We start from the raw sequence: 18,139 nt of genomic DNA, 5'->3' as shown, positions 1-18,139 counted from the left end.
AAGCTTAAAAGTACCAGGAGGAGCTGCTTGTCCAGGAGACGGACACCTTTATCTCGTCTCCTACTTGACCACCAGCTATTCTCTTATAACGCTCAAGTAGTTGAGAGCCAAGATCAGAAAAAGGGGTAAGCATGGAGACTCAAGATATCTTGCAGAGCCAAAATCACAAAAAAGACACAAGACTTGTTGTGAAGGTGTTGTTGTAATACTAGTTTTAGCCAGAAGAGGCTGACTGCACCACTACCCCATGTTCTAAATGGGCTAACAGCATTCTAGCTTTCTTCCAGAAGCCCATTTGTGATGTTGGCGGAGGACCAGCAGACTAGATGACGACAAGGGCATTGAGGGGAGGAGAAGAAGACAGGTGAATGTGTAATGGGACATTTTCAACCAACTGTTGAAAATGGTCCTGATTAAATGTCATTGATTCAGTACACTTTAGTTATTTTTCTCTCTAATAGTGGTGAGCTTTGTCCCTCATTGTAGCAATGAGGCATTCATTTATCTACAGAACATTGTTATGTTATTCTATAAGGATGTTGGGCTCTACAAAAAAAATTTAATGGAATTATAATATAAATTTTTTATTATGACATTGTAATTACTTTTGACACGTCATATACCATTGACAGACCATATTGTGGCTTTTTATTACTTTTTCAGTGGCATTTTATAAGATGACCTTTGAATTACAGACTATGTTTTGAAATGTTCTATGACATAACATACTATGTTATTTGTGTCTTACTTAAGTACAACATACAGTACAATATGTCAAACAACATACAGGACTGTCTCAGAAAATTAGAATAGCTCAAATCACTTGAATTGTAAACACCTGCAAGGTTTCCTGACAAACATAACTTGGTCTGAATGAGATAGGATTTTAGAGTTTTCTTAAGCTGGCAATATAAAGAATAAAAGGCTTGCAATATTTCAGTTGATTTGTAATGAATCCAGAATGCATGAATTGCATTACAGAAAATAAAGAACTTTATCACAATATTCTAATTTTCTGAGACAGTCCTGTATATTCGTATTGCATGTTCTGGTCTCATGGTTCCGTACTTCATAATTGTAGGACTCACTCGGTATTGTTACATAAAGAAGTAACAAACAAAAAAAGAAAAAATTTGTAAAGTCGTTCCAAATTTCTTGTGTGATTTTGCAAGAAATTCACATTTCTAATTCTACTAATGTCATAATAACATAATACAATGACATCAGTTGAAAGCGGAAAGAAAAGCTCCCGTACGTTCACACGCGGAACTTTAACGGTGTGACACCAAACGGAAGTAAACGACTCAGGATCTGCTAGCTGGAAGACGATGTTGTTATAGTAGCGTTGAAGATAATTAGCGTTACTTCATTGTAATTATTAAATAGCATAATGTCTGTAGTAATGTATTTGAGACAGTTTGTCAGCGAGCGACTCACCGCTGCTGCTGAAGAAATATTCGGAGTTTTTCAAAAAACTATCGTGGAGTATGAGGAGGAGATCGATCGTCAGCGCAGATTGTTGGATGTGTTTTTAAAACCTGAAATGAAGTTACACCGGATCGGTACGTACCACCTCAAAAGGTCACGTGTTGCATCTTGTGCTCACATGTCAGATGTCCCATCGTCACAGCAGTATCCTGTTCCCTTTGTCCCTCCAGACCTCTCACACCGACCCGTCTGTAAGGAGGAGGTTCTTGATGACCAGCTCTGTGATCAGGAGAGGAACTCCAGGCTGGACCAAGAGGACCCAGAGCCTCCACAGATCACACTGCAACTGGATGAACTCTGCATCAGTGAGGAGGAGGAGGAGGAGGAGGAGGAGGAGGGAGAGCAGCTTGTCCTGAAGCAGGAGACGGATGCCTTTATGTACATTCCTATATATGAGGAGAGTAACCACGGTAAAGATCACACTCTGAACTTTAGTATGGATGACAGTCAACGCGTGGTTACAAGCTCTGGGGTATCGTCACCAAATGGTTACCAGCAGCTCCTCTCTCTCAACCCTCAGGAAGGAGGCACGAATGAGCCTGAACAGAATCCACATTACAAAAACAACGATCACTTAAACAATGCATCTAATACTATGATATCATTGAATCACTGTCATACGCAGGCATTCAAATGTGACACCTGTGAGAAGGCTTTTAAGTGCAGGGCGTATTTGATGAGACACCAGCTCGTACACAAATGTAAGAAGTCGCATACTTGTGAAACATGTGGGAAAAGTTTCCAATTCAACAGTTACTTAAAAGCCCACATGAGAATTCACACGGGTGAGAAACCATTTACCTGCTTAATATGTGGGAAGGATTTCAGGCAAAGCAGTACCATGAAAGGTCACATGAGGATACACACAGGTGATAAGCCTCATCTTTGCAAGGTTTGTGGGAAAAGATTCTCTGACAATTCAGCATTCAAAAGCCATTCGAGAGTCCACACAGGTGAGAGACCATATACTTGCCAAACATGTGGGAAAGATTACAGATGTAGGAGTAGCTTGAGAGGCCATATGAGGCATCACACAGATGACAAGCTGAATCATTTATTTTGACATCATGTGGAAAGTTAGTGTTACAATGTGTTACAATGCCGACATGGTGACAATACCTGTGGGAAAAGATTACATGTAACATTCATATGAGGCCATACTGGCCAGAAGCCACATTTCTGCAAAACACAGTCAAGATTTTTCTATATTTTTCTAAAGGTGAGTTAAAGGTCCACATGAAACCGCACGTGAGAAGCAGTTTACTTGGTAAACATTTGGAAGAGCTTTCTAGTGGTCCACATGATAAGAACATACAACGGTACGAAGCCAAACCGTCGCAAGACCTGCAGGTTGAGATACTTTTATGGGTATTCATTGGCGAGGTGTGCAAGATCAGGGCCTTGTAGCATTGTATTTATAAAGAATGTGTGAGATGATATACACTACCGTTCAACAGTTTGGGGTCACTGAGAAATATCCTGATTTTTCAAAGAAAATCACTTTTTTCAATGAAGATAACATCAAATTAATCAGAAATACACTCTATACATTGTTAATGTGCTAAATGACTATTCTAGGTGGAAACGTCTGGCTTTTATTGAAATATCTACAGAGGCCCATTTCCAGCAACTATCGCTCTGTTTTAATGGTACGTTGTGTTTGCTTATCACCTTAGAAGACGAATGGAGGGTAGAAAACCCTTGTGCAATTGTGCTAGCACAGCTGAAAAGAGTTATGCTGATGAGAGGAGCTATAAAACTGGTCTTCTTTCGAGCTTGAAGTTTAAAGAACAACATTAATATTTTCTAACCTTGCCAATGTTTTCACTATATTTTCTATACATTTTTTAATTCATTTGATAAATAAAAGTGAGTTTTCATGGAAAACACAAAATTGTCTGGGTGACCCCAAACTTTTGAACGGTAGTGTAGTTCTAGTTTGTTGTGAAAACACGAGAGTTGACATTCTTGGAGACGTGGTCACTAACTCAATGAAATACACTTTTGCAGTAGCTACACTTCTAACTGAAAGTTTGTACATAAAGGTGAAATGTCGATGTCTTAGTGAAAAGTTTTCCTGTCATGACTTTTCTTTTTGCGGACAGTATTTTTTTTTCTCTTTACAATTGTAATCTTCAAAATGATTAAAACATGTTCCAGTGAGTGCACATTAGTGGCTGTTCAAGTAATGTGATGGTTGTTGGTTTTGCCAAATGTTCATTTCCAAAGTCACAATCATTGTTTTAAGTTTAATAAAAACTTTATGATATTGTATCTGGTGTCATTGTCCTTGACCATTTTCTGTGTCTTCATGTTTGGTTTAGGTAGGAGATTAATACATCATTTGGAGTGGAAAGAAAACTGTCCAGCATGGCCATCACCTGGAGTATAACCCTATAACTATCTACTGAATAGAGGCCTCATCAGTTGTAATAGGTCGATATTGACCATGGGCTAAGATGTGATATGTGTGATATATATTCAATAACGAAATCCAATGCAAAGTTCTTTAACTTACTGCACAGTTTAGTCAGTTCTGATGAGAAATGCTTTCATTGCTGTTATTAATGTTATATATAATTTTACCGCTCGTACTCTTGTTGTTTAAACTCACTCACGCAACCGTGGTGAACTTTGTTAATAATGTAATATTTGCTTTTTTTCTTCTGAAGATCGCATTCACGCTTCAAAAACCATCTTGTGTTAATTTGTGAAGATTATCTTCCAGAACAAAAACTTGACGTATCATAAACTTGTTGCCAGAGGTTTTCTTCTGCAATAATCCAAAAGGACAAATTCCATTTGCTTTTTGTAAAGCTAATTTAAATACTTTTTCCATCCACCACTTAGTTGCAGCGTTAGAGGTCAGAGGTCAAATTATGCTGTCCTCATTCAATACAATGTGACTGGTAGATGGTGTTTAGACTGAAGTTGTATACTGATATATGACTTCATGATATTCTGTGTAGTTTTCCCTCTTTTATACTGGGGTTATATGTAAACTGGCGTAAATATATGGAACTAGAATGGGCACTCGGTAGAGTGCATACCTTCGCATATCACAAGATTGGGCATTGAATTATGAACATTTTGGCATTAGTTGCATGCCAATTGGACAAAAATGTATCGTGCTATGGTAAAAAAAGAGTTTGACCTTTCCATGACCTTGACCTTTGACCCGATTGATCCCAAAATCTAATCAAATGGTCCCCGGATAATAACCAATCATCCCACCAAATTTCATGCGATTCAAGAAGATTTTGACCTGTTCATGACCTTTGACCTTGACCTTTGACCCGATCGATCCCAAAATCGAATCAACTGGTCCCCGGATAATAAACAATCATCCCACCAAATTTCATGCGATTCGGTTCAATACTTTTTGAGTTCTGCGAAAGATTTTGACCGGTTCATGACCTTTGACCCGATCGATCCCAAAATCTAATCAACTGGTCCCCGGATAATAAACAATCATCCCACCAAATTTCATGCGATTCGGTTCAATGCTTTTTGAGTTTTGCGAATAACACGCATACAAATAAATACATAAATAAATAAATACACGGTGATCAAAACATAACCTTCCGGCATTTTCAATGCGAAGGTAACAATGTTATCAATCAAGGAATGAAAATGTGAGCATAAAGAACTAGAACGGGCACTCAGTAGAGCGCATACCTTCGCATATCACAAGATTGGGCATTGAATTATGAACATTTTGGCATTAGTTGCATGCCAATTGGACAAAAATGTATCGTGCTATGGTAAAAAAAAAGATGTTGACCTTTCCATGACCTTGACCTTGACCTTTGACCCCATTGATCCCAAAATCTAATCAAATGGTCCCCGGATAATAACCAATCATCCCACCAAATTCCATGTGATTCAAGAAGATTTGACCTGTTCATGACCTTTGACCTTGACCTTTGACCCGATCGATCCCAAAATCTAATCAACTGGTCCCCGGATTATAAACAATCATCCCACCAAATTTCATGCGATTCGGTTCAATACTTTTTGAGTTCTGCGAAAGATTTTGACCTGTTCATGACCTTTGACCTTGACCTTTGACCCGATCGATCCCAAAATCTAATCAACTGGTCCCCGGATAATAAACAATCATCCCACCAAATTTCATGCGATTCGGTTCAATACTTTTTGAGTTTTGCGAATAACACGGCGATCAAAACATAACCTTCCGGCATTTTCAATGCGAAGGTAAATATACCATTGCTTCAAAGCAATCATGCATTTTCCAGCACCCTATGAAACAATGGCCCTCCAAATTGGCGCAAATGACGCATCGTGGGTCGTAAAACACTGGTAAAGAAAATAGAGTAATACATAAGTTTACATTTGTACCAGTCATTTGATATTTTTAAACACGTATGTCATTTTACTCGTCTGTTTTGACCACGAACTGATTTTCGATTCTCATTGGTAATCATTTCAATGACGTCTGCATATTCCGACGCGACGTGAAGGCATCACAAACTCCTCTTCCGGTCGTCCGAGCGGGAAGTTCAAAGATTCGTCGGTTGAAGACTTTCAGGTTTGAAATGTAGCAAACGCGACGGTTCTGAACACACTAATAACTTTTGAAGACTTTTAACTGGTGAGTTTGTGTTTCTATGAATGTGATAGACTTACAACGACATGTTTAACGTAACACGGGAACTAAAGCCAACAAGTTACTTTCTCTTTATACACCCATGGGTTGACCTGGGCCGACGAGTCAATTCAATGTGCATGCGTAGCTTTTAAAAAGGAACTGACATTAAGTGATGGCGTATCTCTGATTTAGTGACGACTGAAGATCTCTGCAGTCATGTCCAAAAACGCCGAGGAGAGGAGCGCCGCTGCCCCAACGCGCTTCGGACAAGTAGGTGACGTTAGTGGTTTTACAGGAGGAGCATCGTACCAACACTCATTTATTCAAACGAGGCGCAGGTGTGCAGGAAATCAGCGAGGAGCACGTTAGTAGCTGACGCACATCTGCTTCACCCAATGCATGCTGGGATAGGATGGGCGTCTGTCCCCCACAGTCCCAACAGCACAACTGAAGACATGAAGATTGCCATTTTTTTAATACATTGCTTAAAACTATTGTTACATATGTAAGATACACTGTATACATATATTGTATCAGCTGTGTCGATGAAAATTAAATGTAAAACCGTGTTGCAGAAAGCAGTGCTCCAACGTTAAAAGCACTCAGGGTGTTACTCATTCACCAAAAAAACAACACATTTATTATGTCATATATTAATATATATATATATATACACACACACATATATGTATATGTATGCGGGTGCTTAGTTGTTCCTGTGTGTCAGTGTATCTACACAGCAGAGGAGCACGAGGCGGTGCACCGAGCTCTGCGACAGAAGCTGGGACCAGAGTACATCAGTACCAGAGTGGCTGGAGGAGGACAGAAGGCAAGTCTTTGTTCATCTGCCTTTTGTTTTCTGTACGAGCTTCAAACCAGTTTCTAGTCGACTGTAGAAAAGTTAAACGTTTGTCTGTCAGCGAGGTTTTAATCACACAACGTAAGATGAACAAATGTGATTGACTTTTCTCAGAAAGTTTTATTTCTCCTCTCACTTTCATGTCAACTCTTGAATGGACTCTTCCAGGTTTGCTATGTTGAAGGGCATCGCGTAATCGGCCTGGCCAATGAGTTGTTTGGATACAACGGATGGTCTCACTCCATCTCTCAGCAGAATGTCGGTACGAGCTTCTTGACACGAGAGACTGCCGTTAAAGTCGAGCTCTTTCAACAGTCACAATAAGAAAGCTCTTCTGTTTTACAGACTTTATAGACATCAACAACGGGAAGTTTTATGTCGGAGTCAGTGCGTTTATCAAAGTGCAGCTGAAGGTTAGAGGAAGCCATACTTATTTATTATATTGATTTTCATTTTTTACAATTTTAATACATGGTGGATCATCTAATCAAGATTATTCGATTAGAATTCCCCATAATGTATTATTTAGTTTTTTGTTGAGTTTGTGTATATTCTGGGTCATTTCCCTCCAGGACGGGTCGTTCCATGAGGATGTCGGTTATGGTGTCAGTGAGGGCCTGAAGTCTAAAGCTCTGTCGCTGGAGAAGGCGAGAAAGGAAGCGGTCACGGACGGCATGAAGAGAGCTCTGAAGTACTGGCATTGCTCTACGTCTCCTCAGTATGAAACATACCGTTGGTTATAAAAAGACTGCTTCAATGTATGCGTGTGTGGGCCTTTTGTGTGTTGTTCAGATGCTTCGGCAATGCTCTTGGAAACTGCATCCTAAATAAAGAATACCTCATCGCCATTAACATGATCCCCAAACAGGTCTGGTACAATATTATTATACTTTAACACATGTTTTCTGATTCAGCACATGTTTGGTTGTTGAATCTTCTCCTCTATGCAAAGCCTCTTCCTCCTCTAGACCCGGCCCAGACTAAGCGATCCGAGGGTGAGCCTTTAGTGGAGAAGGCCCGGTACTCCAGTCTGGTCCGAGAAGAAAAGCGTCTATCTGCTGTGGGTCCTCTGAGGACGCCCCTGGAGCCCAGAGTCCTCAACCACAACCACAACTATTCAGAGGTTCACACTCCCAATGATGCCGGCCCTGCTGGCGGGAAGAGGGACCACATCGACTCCAGGTAAACACAAGAAAGTGTGGAAACAGCTTAACTTGTTCCGTTTTATATTTTACATGTTAAGTATATGCCTTTTTACATTTGGAATAATATTTGACTTTCAACATAATCAGATGGTTCATCTACACAAACATTTAAAATGACACAATCCTCATGGCATCTCTCACCGTACGCGGACTGGACCCGACCTCTGAATGAGTCGCCACGAGCCTGATCTTTTCTAATGTAAATATGTAAAAACATGTTCAATATACAATTATTACTGTGGGTATACATTTATTGATAAGTACACTTTTTGTGACAATTTGCCTTTATAGTAACCCATTTTGACCTCAATTACCGGTACCTAATTTTTTTAAGGTACCTTGAAAGTACTTTAATTTGTACTTCTAAAAAGCTGTATGACTCCAGGTAAACAGCAGTGAGTGTAGTTTTTGGTTTTATTGACACTAATTTATCTTCAATCTGTTTCCTCCGTTTTCCAAGACCCGTCATGGACTCAGTGAACGATGGTGAGTCATCGCACACAGACTCCAAACAGCTGAGAAAGCTCCGCCAGCAGCAACTTCAACAGAAGTTCAGGAAGGAGATGGAGACCAGCATTCCTCAGCTGAAACCGGATCACGCCAAGTCTGAGGACACAACGGTCGCTATTGGAACAGCATCTCGTGGAGGTGAAGGATGATTTCATTTTGTTTATAGCAGCCGCCTCAAACGCAAGTTACCTTGCACTGGATACGTTTTTTTTTAATCACGGCTTGAATGCAGCTCGCTTGTTTACCTGAGAACAGAAAAAAATATTTAATGCCACAAATGTAGTTAAATATGTAACTCTTGAAACTGTTGAAAAGTTGTACAATTTGGCACACCTTGCTTAACGTGATATGGATTTAGGTTTTCTGCTTGGATTTGGAAGCCTTGTTCTTAAAATAATTTCCTGAAAAATAACAATAGGGGGCTGCACGGTGGTGTAGCACTGGCTCCTCGCAGCAAGCGGGGCAGCGTGGGCTTCCTCCAACAGGCTCAAAACATGCAGCTTTGGTTAACTGGAGATCCTCAAAAGGTGTGACTGTGGGCGTGAGTGGATGTCTGTCTCCATGCGTTCCCTGAGATCAACTGGCGACCTGTCTGGGTGCACTCTGTCAGGCGAGATCGTCTCCAGACCCTGAACAGGATAAGCGGTTTGGATAATGGAAAGATATACCAATACGAAAAAAACATTAGATTTGAAACACAGGGCCTTATGACATGTTGTTGGGTTTTAGACCGCTAGTTTAAAGTGTCTTTATTCTTAACTTTTAGGGGCAAATGTTGTGGTTTTGTTTGTATAATGATGCATCCATTCCTCCAGGTGTCGATGATGTACCTGCGCCTAATGCTGGACACAGAAAGCTCAGCGACAAGGACGAGCATTTAGCAGGTTCTGTAAGCCACCAGCAGAAGGCTCAGCGCACCTGGACCGTGTGGGGAGGAAACCGGCCTCACTCGGTACGACTCTTTTTTTTCCTGCAGATGATCCTGAGCTCTGGGATTTCACTCTAGATGGGGTTGATCTCGTACCGAGCACACCTGGGAATCACACGATGCAGACGCGCAGTAAGACCCCTCTGAGAGATCCAGGCAGACCTCCAGGCAGACCTCCAGGTGAGGCCCCTTCGTACAGTGGAGCACCGGACCAGGCTCGATTCAGACCTCAATTTCCAAACCAGTATCAAGCCAGACCAGGTGAGATTACACGAGATGTTGGGGAGGTGTCGGCTGAGTTTTGTAGTCTTCAATCTCCCTTTTGAACCCGCCAGGTGAAGTCGTCAGTCCGTACAGACAAGGACAGCACATGAAGAAACGTCGACTGGACACATGAGATCCTCAACACTTTATAAAATATGTTTTACTTTGTTCTTTTTTTAATAGTGCTTACATGTAAGTTATCTTTGCAGTCAATTGTTGCAGATTGAATTTTGTGAAATGTTTCTGGTTTTGTAAAAAAATAAAAACATGACCACATAAGTCAGTCATTCTTTTAGATGAAACCAACACGTGATCAATAATATATAAATGCGTTTTCTGATCTTTGATTGGTGCTTATTTCATCAGATGTCATTGACTGAAGTGTTTAATAATTATAGGATTTGTGTTAAGGCCTTAAAATAAGAAATATTTATTTCAAGAAAATGTGACGTTAGTAAAATATCTGGCTAATAACAAAATTCCAATAAGCATGACTGCTTTAATCGATATTATTTTTATTTGTTTTTACATTTTGTACAATGTGAAAAACATACACAAAACACACTGAATCACAGCTCAGTAAGGAGGGATCAGAAAGAAGAGCTCGACAGGTCCGACGTCCGGTGGAGGTCGGTGATCATTACTGGTGGCGAGAAGCAAATGGACCGTCAGGAGCTTTGTGACCTTGTGCTGTACAGCAGCCACTCGACTAAACACCTGTATAGCTGGCATGCAGAAATCATATGCTGATAGTTTCATATTGGTGAACAGATCAACACTTTATGATCACTCAGGAAGGCAAAGAATAATAAAAACAAATAATAAAGATCTAATATTCCAATATCAAAAACATTGAAGTCGGTAACAACCCTCATCAGCATGCACATGTTTCAATTACCCCTCAGTTCCATTAAACATTGCATATTCTGCATTGCAGTAACTTATTTTTTTTCTCTAGAGAACTTTAACTATTCATCCAATCTACGAGCAGCGAAGGTCACAAAGACACTCGTGAGGTGGTGAAACAAAAGTTGAGCCAGCATGACGTTTAAACCTTTCTCCAGCTCCCTCGCTGCCTGGACAAGCGCAGCTATGACGCGTCACTGAATCCCGCCGGAGGCCGAGTCCACCAGCGACAAGCCGGCATCGGCCGGGAGTAGTTTGGATCTGGACATCCGATTGGTCGGAGCCGAGGCCCTGAACGAACCGGGTGACCAGGCTCTCTGTGGGCATGGACGCCTGGCCAATCCCAGCGCTTGAATTCGACGCAGGGCGGGTCTTGCCGAGCAAAGCAGGGGGATTCACAATAACGAAACGGTTCAATTATAAATCCACAGAAACCAAATACAACCACAGCCAAATATAAACACACAGCTTCACAAGTAGAAGTGTAGAGCACGGAAACGCCACCACGTCACTCGGCGCGCTCTTGGTTCTGCGGTCCTGTTTGGGGGCTTAACGGCCCAGCAGCCACCTGTTGAGTCTACGTCTTCAGGTTCGAGTTCACTGGGTTTCTGAAGCGGTCACAGCTTCGGGACGAGATGCATCTGGAACTGTGTCATTAGTGAGGATGCAAGGCACTAAAGTGTTCCTCGTGTTCACAGGTTAGAGTGCACGTGGGTCACCACAAGCGCACTCTAATGACGGAGCGTAATGTGAAAGCATCTCCCTCACATGGACATATCTACAATAAAATAGAGGGGGGTGGGCAGGGTAGTCATAGAGACGATCTTAATAAACCGCAGGATTACTCCTGCGTGGCGAGTAGATTACCATCAACAACCCTGCAATTGCACTTTTTATATTTCTTTAAACTACATGTTGTTTAACAACCTTTAATAATTACAGTGAAACATCAAATTCTGATGGCTGAATACAGGTCCATAAAGAACATTTGTTTTATTAAATATACGCATACAGAAACAGACCACAGGAAGAAAGAACCCCAAACACTTGTGACTTGAGAGGCGACGGCTGGATGTCATGAGCGGAGATATCTACTGTTCCGCGACTTCAGAACAACCGTCTGGACTGCGCTGCATCCGTGTAAACAACTAAGGGACTGAAACCTTCCATAAATACTATTGCAATAAACCAGAATTATTGTTCTATGATAAAGGCAGATTTTTAATAAGTGAAAGTATTTCATGTGTCAATTTGGGTTTATTATTTAATTCTTGCGAAAAAAACAAGACAAAAAGAAAAACAAAAAACACCGTCAACCAGAATGTGATAACAGCAGCATCACCGCTTACATGTCCCGCTGCGTGGCGGTCAACACCAGGACAGAGCCACTGGTCCACACATCACAAGTGAAGAATAAATCTGTAGAATAAATCTGTTTGGATGGACAACTCAAATCACAATGTCACCAGACTCAGGGACATAAATATGTAAAACATGGAATCATAACCCAGTGAAGAAATATATATGTACAAAGTCAATGTTTAAATGTGTTTTGGGATTAAGGCCACAGTTACAAGGGACAGTTTATCTACTCTTTGCCATTATTGCATTTCACTTATAGGTAGCGATTGGGATGAATTCTTACGGCGAACCTATCCGTTACACTCCTTAACTTACGATGTCTTTCTTCTCCGAACTCAACCAGTCACACTGCTGCTCATCCGCCTCCGACAAACTCACGGCCCCCCTCTCATTTCCCACTTTCTGTGCACTGCCACTCCCCAGCCCCCCACCCCCACTCTGAGATTACTTTACCACCATCCCAAGTCACTCAATCAGGTTTTTCCAGGTGCGTGTGCACACAAACACCCATGTGTGTGTGTGTGTGTGTGTGTGTGTGTGGTGTAAATTCAACCGTTTTCGGTCCCAGCAGGGCTTAAAGTCAGGACTAGTAAGGATGTGAACCAGAATCCCTCCTACCTTCCCCTCTTCGAAGGAATGACACCATTGCAACGTATGCTCTCAAAAGACATCTTTGGCTGCGGCTGGTTCCCCGTGGCGTCCTCACATCCCCAGACACGACCAGCCACTCGTCACAGCTCAACTCCACAGCCAACGGCCGGCTAAGTGTGAGACCTTTGTGCTGTGGATGTGTATTGCACTCTCCCTCCAATTGCCGGACAGATTTTGTTCTGCCTGAGAGGATGTGAACACAGGTCAACTCTGTTACAGAAAAAAAACAGAATAATAAAAGTTTGGAAAAAAAATCACAATATCCAGCCAGTTTACCAGCCGACTGCCAGGAGAGCTAGTGGTTCTCGTTCAACAACTGTCTGCCCTGTTTGGTCCTTCGTCTCAGCGTGGACTAGGGCTACCACTGGGCTACGTAGGCTTCAGGTTGGCCCCTCCGGGGTTGACTGAACTCTGGGGGGCCGGTGCGGTTCCCATGTGGTAGCCTGAGGCCGTCGTAGGCGGCTGGTACTGCGTGATTGGCTGTGCGGGGTTCAGCATGCCGACCTGGCATGTGGCTGTGGGTCCTGCCCACTGAGAAGCACTGAACGGGGCGGAGTTGTACCCAAACCCCTGTGCAACGGGACCCAAAGAGCCTTTACGAGGCCCCAAAGGGACCGAGGGGTTGGCTGGGTTGGGGAGATGAGTCGACGCTGTGGCTGCGGCGCTAGAAGGCGTGGGAAGTGTTGGGCCGAGGAAACCTGGAGCTGAGAATTTACGGCCCATGTTGGCTGGAGGGATAATCTGCAACAGAGAGAATAGAGGAGGCATTACTCCTGAATATGCAGGATTTTACAAAACTATTGCGGGAATCCTACAAAAGTACATCTCAGTGCATCTTACTGGTGGAAGAGAGACTAAAAAGAAAATATTAGGGTTCAATTTTACCGCTTCAACAATACACGTGTGAGGTTGATGCCCAATAAAAAGGCTCACAGTGACTGTGTCAGAAGTCGGCAATCAATAAATAACCGTATCAAAGGTGTTTAGATAAGGCATGAATCAGGGCAACCTCGAGAGGTCCTCGAGCATGCAGCCATACATGACCGCCCACAATAGTATGGAAGTTTGGTGCAGCAGAATTCAAGACTAACCGTGGAGACACACACCTCACACACACACACACACCCCCACACACCAGATCTTCTTGCAGAGATTATGACCGTTTTTAAAGAAAGCACTGAATTCTTACATCATGTCCCAGTGGAGCTGGTGCTCCAGTTTTAGGTCCTCTCTTGCACTGGGAGAGGCTGATGGCGTCCCTGGCCCAGTTATCCACCAGTTGGTGCAGGTCATCAGTGAAGGTGCCTTTGCCTTTCAGTGTGTGGGAGGTAGGAGGAGCGGGTCCAGTGGCCTGGGCCGAAGAAGTAGAGTGGTTCTGGCAGTGGCCTGAACCGTTTGCCGAGCTGGTCCCACTTGATCCTGGGAAACAGTAACGGAGGTGAGAAAACAGATTAAAGGAACACATGTAATACGCTGACTGACTAAATTAAGAGCTTACACCTACCTGTGGAGCAGCTGCTGAGGCTGGGCATGGATGGAGACGATCGAAGCTGCTTTATGGGCGACCTGTTCATGGCTTGTGATGCCTCCGTCGCTGTTTCGGAGGCCTCTGTTGAGGAGGGTGAACTTTGCTTTGGAGGGGAGCCATGAAGCCCCTGAGCTGAGGCTGGGGATCCTGAACATACGAGCACACGACACAGTGTAAACATTTACTTAGGAAGTAAGAATTTAAACTGCTTCAGCAAGTGATTGCAGTACTGACATCAAAGAGAGTACCGGTCCTTACCAGAGTGTTTGGGACTGGGCTGTCCACTACGAGAGGATTTGTGGCTTTTACTTTTGAGCCTCCGTCGCCCTCCAGCCATCGCCACAGCAGGGGAGAAGACAGTCGGAGGAGGAGGTTTCCCCATGCGCGTGAACAGGGACTCGATCTCATCTTTCTGACGAGTCTGCAAAGTCTGGATCTCCATCATGTGTCTGTGAGCGTGACGAGACATAAGGTCATGTTAAAACGTATTCCCATGGAGCTGTGAAGTGACACTCATGAAGGTGGTGCAACACGTGGCATACTTTTCTCTAAGACGGCTGATCTCTTTCTGCAGCGCCTGGTCCTCCGTCTCAGAGTCATCGTCAACGTCGCTACTGTAATGGCCGTGTGCATCGTGGGGATCGGACGTTGAGGACGAGGGCCCATTCTGCGTGCTGGAACCAGGTGTTGGACTGGAGGCCGCCGCTGGAGCTGGGGTCACTGAGGAAAAGAAAACACACACATAAGGTGTTAGAGAGACACGTTTACCTGGGACCTCACATGCTTTAAAGAAGAAAGTCTTTGTTTTATGCGCATGTGCCGACTACTTCCCAGGATTATCTCTCGATGTGGCGTCTAACATAATGAACCTTTACGCTCAGTAGCTAGAGAAGTCGACTGAATTTTCTAAAGCTATTAAAGCTCTAAATAATATTTCCCCCAGCAGCTTCTACTAATAGGACCATTTATAAATACTACAATAGGTAGAAGTAAAGATGCCTCCACAGTGTATGGCCTTCTGTCAAGAAATCTCAGAGAACATTCTGCAGTTTATATCATTTAAAAATCTGATAATGAAGTTTTAAAAACATTTGTTTCACTTTGCCTGCTCAGGTACAGAGTTAGCCGTGAAAACACGGTTGCGTTGGTGTGAGCATCAGTTTGTACGGTACTCAGTGCTGCATGGCATTAGTCAAGGAAGGTTTCCACTATTTTATCAAAACTAGATTCATTTGCTGAACGTTGAACCTGGTACGTGCCTGTGACAGAAAAGCGGCCCACTTTAGAGCCAGCGGTTGGCCCAGATGTGGCGTTGGTGCTCGTGGACACTTGGAAGCGCCCAACAGTGGTCGGCTGACAATCGGGATCAGCAGAGAGGGAGGAGGCTCCATTTACAGCGTCAGGCTCACAAACTCCTTTGGACAAGGAGGATGACCGGTGGAGGGTATTCTCTGGACTTGAGGGGGAAGAAGACGAAGAGGAAGATGAAGAGGTAGAAGACGGCGTGAGGGAAGAAGAGGAAACGATGCCCGAGGAATCTGGAACACTGCTAGACACACCGTCAGTAGCAACAGACACCTGGAAGAGAGAGGAAGAACATTTTTAATGAACTAAGAACAAGGTTTTAGAGATTTAGCCGTTTTAGACCAGATACATTTTACGCTGGGACTTAAAACTTACTTGGAAACGACCAAGAGTAAAAGCTGCTGTTGGATGGTGGTCTCCATTACCTCCCTGAACCGTCTCTGGGCTCAGAGCTCTCCTCAACTGGGCATCCAAATGACCCAGGGGCTGCTGCGACTGTGGCGTCACACAAACAGTATATGAGGAACAGTCTGCAGTTGTACTCATGTAAATCTACACCATTTGTTAAAAACCTACATCACGTAGGAGAGCAGGGAATCTCACCTGATTTGGTCCAGGAAATGGGGGCACAACTTCAGAGGGAGGTGTAGCAGCTTTATCAAAACCAGTAGGTAATGTCTAAAAATATTAAAACGGAGGAAGTCAAGACATAATATATTTAGAGCAATAAACAACATTTTGGATTTGGTTCTTGCGCGCTGCAGTTCCCACTAACCTGAGCCCTGGGCTTAGTTGGAGGTGTCTGTCCTGCCGGGGTAACACCCTGTCCTGGGGTGGTTGTGGGGCCCAGGACAGCCTGCCCCCCGGTAGTGAGGGGAAGGTTAGATGGGGGCACCAGGGCAGCTCCAGGTGGAGGAGAAGAAGTTCCAGTGGGAGGAGAAGAAGTGCCCGTGTTCTGATCCACTGATGCAGAGGCAGAGCTCTGGTCTTTAAAGAGGGACCGGAGCTTCTTATCTAGAGCCTGGATGTCGTCTCTGCCAGCAGTCTTGTTGGGGAGCTCCGCCCCTTCCGACTCCACTGGCTGTGGCTGGACCTGGCTCTGACTGGGTAACGAGGTGGGAAGAGAGGGCTGAGCAGAAATCGGGACAGGCTGACACGGGGTTGCGTGCTGTTGGATGGACAAATTCACAAGCTGCTGCTCTGAAGCAGGGACAGCGCCAGAACTACTGGATGCCACGCCAACAACAGAAGAGACAGAACTACTGCTCAGCTGAGGCCCAGGTACTGCGGGGACGGAGGTCTGCACTGATGGGGGAAAAATGGTGGAAGCTGTAGCTGGGCTGTTGGCAGCTGATGGAAGCTGTGAGGGGGCTGTTTCATGGGCTGACTGAGGATGAGGACTGGGATCACTGGTGACAGCAGCTGGAGTTTGGGGCTGAGTAGATGTCGGTGGAGGGGAAACCCTCCCAGTTGAGGGAGGTAGTGAGGATGTGTCAGTAGGTGTGACACCAGGAAAGGTAATGCTAGCAGGAGAAGCTACAGCTTCCGGAGGAGCCAAGATATTGTTAGAGTTTGGGCCGAGTCCAGCCTCAGTGGTCAGGACAGTGCCTGGTTCTTGTTCAGCCGCAGCGGGATCGATGGTGTTGCATCTTTCTAAACACGCCTGCCTCATTTTACTGAAAGCCTGCTGGAGAGTCCCAGATGGAGCAGACAGAGAGAGGCCCAGTGGGATGGCTAGAAAAAAAAGGACATTTTATTACAAAAAAGGAAGAAATAGACAATAGTCATTTACATTTTCAGCATCAACAAAGAACATGAGAAACAGATTAATAACAATAAATGACCATCAACAACCTTTAGAGAGAAAGTGTTTTTCATCACACTTTGTTTTACATTTGTCAACATGTCCTGTCAGGTCCAATTTAAGGTGGTTGGGTCTTAAGAGCTCCATCACATTTTGTTGTAACTATTATTGCTTTAAAGTGTTTTAATCAATTACACAGCTGCGTCTAAGGTGTGCAAGAGCAGCAGCAAAAAGTTGGCTGATCTTATCGGGAGTCGGGGCAACTGTTCCCTGGGATCAGAGCCCCTGGGCGGGCTTTGCTCCAGCTGAATTTGAGCCAACTGCTGCAGGCTGTGAAGCGTCCTCCCTTTAGCGGGGAGGACGAGGCGAGGCTGCCTTTTTCTTTTCTGAATTTAAACAAACTATAAAACAAATTATGGCCATATCTTTCACATTGCACATTAAAGCTTATTTGCATGCAGTGTCAAATGTATTACTTTGAGAAACCAAATAGAGGGTTTATTTCCACTGTGAAAAAAACAAACATTTTATTTCACCTGGCTCATCTCCAATTGAGGTATTAAACGAAGAACCGCCAAAGAACTGGTCTTTAAGACGAGACTCCGGCACCGGGCTGACTATGAACCTCCGTCCTGCTGAATGCACCACCTGCGCTGTGGTGCTGGGGGAAATGCCCGAGAGAAAGGCTGAAAGAAAGGTGAAGATGTGAGACAGGAG

The 18,139-nt window shown here is 43.8% G+C and overlaps 3 protein-coding genes across 7 annotated transcripts in view; 2 read left to right on the top strand and 1 right to left on the bottom strand.

The window, feature by feature from the left end:
- The first annotated feature begins 1,319 nt into the window (after positions 1-1,319).
- LOC130195205 (zinc finger protein 354C-like) lies at positions 1,320-3,762 on the top strand. Its single transcript, XM_056416579.1, has 2 exons — positions 1,320-1,562; positions 1,659-3,762. The coding sequence occupies exons 1-2, from the start codon at positions 1,391-1,393 to the stop codon at positions 2,549-2,551; spliced, it is 1,065 nt and encodes a 354-aa protein (XP_056272554.1). The 5' UTR covers positions 1,320-1,390; the 3' UTR covers positions 2,552-3,762.
- A 2,250-nt stretch (positions 3,763-6,012) lies between these two features.
- On the top strand, positions 6,013-10,168 carry rad52 (RAD52 homolog, DNA repair protein). 3 transcript variants are annotated; one of them, XM_056416575.1, is made up of 12 exons: positions 6,013-6,103; positions 6,293-6,370; positions 6,828-6,929; positions 7,128-7,221; positions 7,305-7,372; positions 7,532-7,650; positions 7,752-7,827; positions 7,912-8,141; positions 8,625-8,812; positions 9,490-9,558; positions 9,651-9,863; positions 9,938-10,168. In XM_056416575.1, exons 2-12 carry the CDS (start codon positions 6,317-6,319, stop codon positions 9,997-9,999), a joined length of 1,275 nt encoding a protein of 424 aa, XP_056272550.1. In that variant the 5' UTR covers positions 6,013-6,103; positions 6,293-6,316; the 3' UTR covers positions 10,000-10,168. The 3 variants fall into 3 exon arrangements, with proteins under 3 accessions (XP_056272550.1, XP_056272549.1, XP_056272551.1); XM_056416574.1 differs by lacking the exons at positions 6,013-6,103; positions 6,293-6,370 and having other exon boundaries at positions 6,425-6,929; XM_056416576.1 differs by lacking the exons at positions 6,013-6,103; positions 6,293-6,370; positions 9,938-10,168 and having other exon boundaries at positions 6,425-6,929; positions 9,490-9,563; positions 9,651-9,764.
- A 193-nt stretch (positions 10,169-10,361) lies between these two features.
- The window catches only part of LOC130195195 (serine/threonine-protein kinase WNK1-like), a 29,018-nt gene continuing 21,240 nt past the window's right edge, over positions 10,362-18,139 (bottom strand). For all 3 annotated transcript variants that reach the window (XM_056416564.1, XM_056416566.1, XM_056416565.1), the window contains 10 exons: positions 17,959-18,108; positions 16,394-17,352; positions 16,222-16,296; positions 15,994-16,113; positions 15,573-15,891; positions 14,856-15,033; positions 14,572-14,762; positions 14,290-14,460; positions 13,975-14,204; positions 10,362-13,526 (listed from right to left, as the gene is read on the bottom strand). In XM_056416564.1, the coding sequence (XP_056272539.1) occupies positions 13,155-13,526; positions 13,975-14,204; positions 14,290-14,460; positions 14,572-14,762; positions 14,856-15,033; positions 15,573-15,891; positions 15,994-16,113; positions 16,222-16,296; positions 16,394-17,352; positions 17,959-18,108 (2,765 nt within the window). In that variant the 3' untranslated portion in view covers positions 10,362-13,154. The remainder of the gene's footprint in view (positions 13,527-13,974; positions 14,205-14,289; positions 14,461-14,571; positions 14,763-14,855; positions 15,034-15,572; positions 15,892-15,993; positions 16,114-16,221; positions 16,297-16,393; positions 17,353-17,958; positions 18,109-18,139) is intronic.

The sequence above is a fragment of the Pseudoliparis swirei genome, chromosome 6 (genome assembly GCF_029220125.1).
Source record: "Pseudoliparis swirei isolate HS2019 ecotype Mariana Trench chromosome 6, NWPU_hadal_v1, whole genome shotgun sequence".
Taxonomy (NCBI): Eukaryota; Metazoa; Chordata; class Actinopteri; order Perciformes; family Liparidae; genus Pseudoliparis; species Pseudoliparis swirei.
Note: the sequence above shows the minus strand (reverse complement) of the source record. Positions and strands in the feature narration are given on the sequence as shown.

Excerpts from the sequence above, each read along its gene's own strand:
- LOC130195205 (XM_056416579.1), top strand. The coding sequence starts at position 1,391 with ATGTCTGTAGTAATGTATTTGAGACAGTTTGTCAGCGAGCGACTCACC. Across the intron at positions 1,563-1,658 it reads AATGAAGTTACACCGGATCG|ACCTCTCACACCGACCCGTC; the intron begins GTACGTACCACC and ends TTGTCCCTCCAG.
- rad52 (XM_056416574.1), top strand. The coding sequence starts at position 6,744 with ATGTCATATATTAATATATATATATATATACACACACACATATATGTA. Across the intron at positions 7,828-7,911 it reads TTAACATGATCCCCAAACAG|CCTCTTCCTCCTCTAGACCC; the intron begins GTCTGGTACAAT and ends CTCTATGCAAAG. Across the intron at positions 9,864-9,937 it reads CCAGTATCAAGCCAGACCAG|GTGAAGTCGTCAGTCCGTAC; the intron begins GTGAGATTACAC and ends TGAACCCGCCAG.